Source organism: Haematobia irritans, chromosome 2 (genome assembly GCF_050003625.1).
Source record: "Haematobia irritans isolate KBUSLIRL chromosome 2, ASM5000362v1, whole genome shotgun sequence".
Taxonomy (NCBI): Eukaryota; Metazoa; Arthropoda; class Insecta; order Diptera; family Muscidae; genus Haematobia; species Haematobia irritans.
In genome coordinates, this window is record NC_134398.1 from 151,985,532 (window position 1) to 151,988,691 (window position 3,160).

At 33.2% G+C, this 3,160-nt stretch overlaps 1 protein-coding gene across 1 annotated transcript; it reads right to left on the minus strand.

Annotated features, from left to right (window-relative positions):
• Positions 1 to 2,070: 2,070 nt before the first annotated feature.
• Positions 2,071 to 2,922, minus strand: LOC142226560 (adult cuticle protein 1-like). Its single transcript, XM_075296633.1, has 2 exons — positions 2,775 to 2,922; positions 2,071 to 2,710 (listed from the first exon to the last, which is right to left on the minus strand). Exons 1-2 carry the CDS (start codon positions 2,778 to 2,780, stop codon positions 2,336 to 2,338), a joined length of 381 nt encoding a protein of 126 aa, XP_075152748.1. The 5' UTR covers positions 2,781 to 2,922; the 3' UTR covers positions 2,071 to 2,335.
• Positions 2,923 to 3,160: the final 238 nt, after the last annotated feature.

Below are 3,160 nucleotides of genomic sequence, written 5' to 3' on the forward strand. Positions count from 1 at the left end.
GTAAATTTATATATGTTTACATTCACACATATTATTTTTATGAAACATTCATGCCCCAAACATAATAGGTGTGTTCCTTTACTTTACTCGTAGTAAAAAGTAGTAAAAGAGAGAAATATTGAAAATCCTCTCAGATTTCTATATTTGTTAAATGTACAGGAACGAAAATATAGTAAAAATTGTAAAAATGTCAAATAAAAAACAAAAGAAGCATTGTGATTTGAATAAATATTTTCAAAACATATAGGTAAATTAAATACTATTATATCGAAATTTTTTTTGACAAATGGCAAATTTTTTGCAGGAAACTTCGAAATCCTTATTACCATAGAAGGAAGCTATGGTTTTTACTTTGTTATAAAAAGTACTCCTTTTGCAAAATTTTTAATCAAAGTAAAACTCTGGCTTCTGGGCCATAAAGTAGAGTAATAGCGCATATTATCAGTATCTTATAAGGTGGGGTTTTTCATTCCGTTTGTAACAAATAACGAATTCTGACTATAAAAAGTATATATAGTCTTGATCAGGGAGAAATTATAAGACGATGTCTCTCTGTCTGGCTATCTGTTGTAATCAGGCTACTTCCTTCAATAATGAACCTATAGTGCTGAAATTTTACCAGACACGTTTTTCTTCTACATGCAGGTCAATTTTGAAGATGGAACTACTTCGGCCTAAGTTTCGATTTTGCTTCCATATGAACCGACCCCCCAATTGGGGTCTTTATGACATAGACATTAAAACTTTTATCCGATATGCATGAAATTCAAAACGTAGAGGTACTTTTGGTCCATTAAAATGTGTGCCGAATTTGGTCGGTCAATCTTTTGGTACTTTTTTTCGAAACAAGTGGTATTGGTTCGGCATTGTTTTGAAATTCCAAATTGTGGAGTCTACACGTTAAATCTAAAGCACAAAGGTGCACAAAATTTTCCTCCAGAATACGTAGAATTTTATAAGGAATGTAGTCCTTCTAGACTCAAAATACAGACCCCACTTTGTTCAAATTTTGCAAAAAAATAAATTGTAAGGCCCTATCTCGCAAATATTAGATATATTCGCACACATACACAATCTTTTTATGGTAGTTTATAAGTTCTATCCAGCAAAGCAAAAATCATGAAAATCGGTGCATAATTGCGCGTTTGCCAAGTAACACTAAATTTCATACATCCGAGGTGTCCAACTTCCAACGTCTATAGACCAGCCCGTGAATCCACTAGGGACCTACAAACCTCTATATATAGAGAAAAACATTTCAGCTTTGGCACAAAGAAAAAATTATCATGATTTCTTAATCCATTAAAAAGTTACAGAATTATTTCCAAAAAAAAAGCTATTTGGAACTACTTTGGTTTGGAAAATTTGAAAACAAATAATTATTTTTGTCATGACATATCTACAACTTTTACTCGAAAGAATTTGTCGAGTAACTTGTAGTAAAAAAATTTTAAAAGAGACATGCATTTTGACATTGTTCTCTTAAAATTGTTTACTACTTTTACTATTTTTTGGGGTTGAGGAACGGTTTCTAGTAAAAACTAGTAAAAGTAGTAACTAGTAGTACGTAAAGGAACACAACTAATATATTCTAACATAGTAACATATGTGTCCCAAACATTTTGTGTTAGTTTAGGAACATTACATGTTTGCACTTAAATATACTGTGTTTAAAAATTGTGCCCGAAACACATTTTTTTTTATATCGGAACATATGAAAAACATATTTTTCTAGCAGTGTTGCCATCGGCAAGTGTTACCGCAATCCAAGTGATTCGATTGTGGCTGACAGTCTGTAGTAGAAGTTTCTACGCAATCCATGGTGGAGTTTACATAAGATTCGGCCTGGCTGAACTTACGGCCGTATATACTTGTTTTAAATTAAAGACATTTTGCTTCAAGCAAGCAAATGTTTAGAAAATGAAATTAACTATTTGGAGTCGTAAATAATGATATGCTTCACCCGAACATTACATATTTGTATAGTACAAAAATTTTTTTGTTTGAAAAAGTTCTGTTCCAGAAAGGGTCCTTACCAGCCATCGGAGGGTTAATAGTAAAATGATCAGGTTTTTGTTTTTTGTTCTATTTTATTTTATCAAAGAAATGTGGATTGTAATAAAGGAAAGATGAAACATTTTTTCTACTTTTGGAAGGAATATAAACGAGTAATAAATATTTAAAAAAAAATTGTCTAAGTAAATAAATAAGATCACAGATGGTGAAATATTTGCAGTAAATAGTAACGAGTTTTGACAACTATTATAGATAGTACAAAGTCTTGGATGAAGGATGAGTTGAAAATATGGCAAATCGCTAATGCCACCATTAGGATTTAAACAGTTCCAGGAGCTGGAGCCAGGTTAATATTAGCCACAGAGTTGGTGTGACCGGGTAAAGGAGCCGTGTGAACTGCACCACGAGTTTGGGCCACATAAGAACCTTCAGCAGCAGCTACAACAACAGGGGCATGAACTTCAACACTTGGTGCTGCTGGATGATGGACCACTGAGTGATAAACATTTGCATGATGGACAACAGCAGGAACATCCACTACAGCATGACCCCAAGGAGCCCAAGGAGAGGCCACGACTGGAGATGAGACGGCAGAATAGGTTAATCCATTACCAACAACTTCAGAGACCCAAGGAATAACCGAAGCTTGGGCACCCAAAATTAAAGCTGAGGTGAAAATGGTGGCAGCAGTGAACTGTAAATTAAATATTATTTTTTTTATTATAAATAAATTTTAAAATTTGTAAAAAAAAACTTACCTTCATATTGATTGAGTGAATGGTGGAGTTTAAAGGCAAGTGCTATTAGAAAACTAAACTGATTGTATGAATGCAGTTTCTATTCTGATTTGAATTCACAACACGTTCAGTCTTTTATAGCTATTATGACATTTATGATAAGAACAAGGAAGTTTAATGTGGCCAAACTACTGAAAGTGTAATGAAAGTAAAATGAAGTCAACTTCATTGTAGCGCGTAGTTCATTGTGCTTTATAAACCGGTCATAGTTGTTTGAATTATGCTTGCGTATGAAGCCTATAAACAATGATCGATTTGTTACAAACAAAAAACAACGGGCGTTGTCCACACGCATGCTCTATAGACTCGTAGACCAATTATACAGAACTTTATTTATTCATATCAAT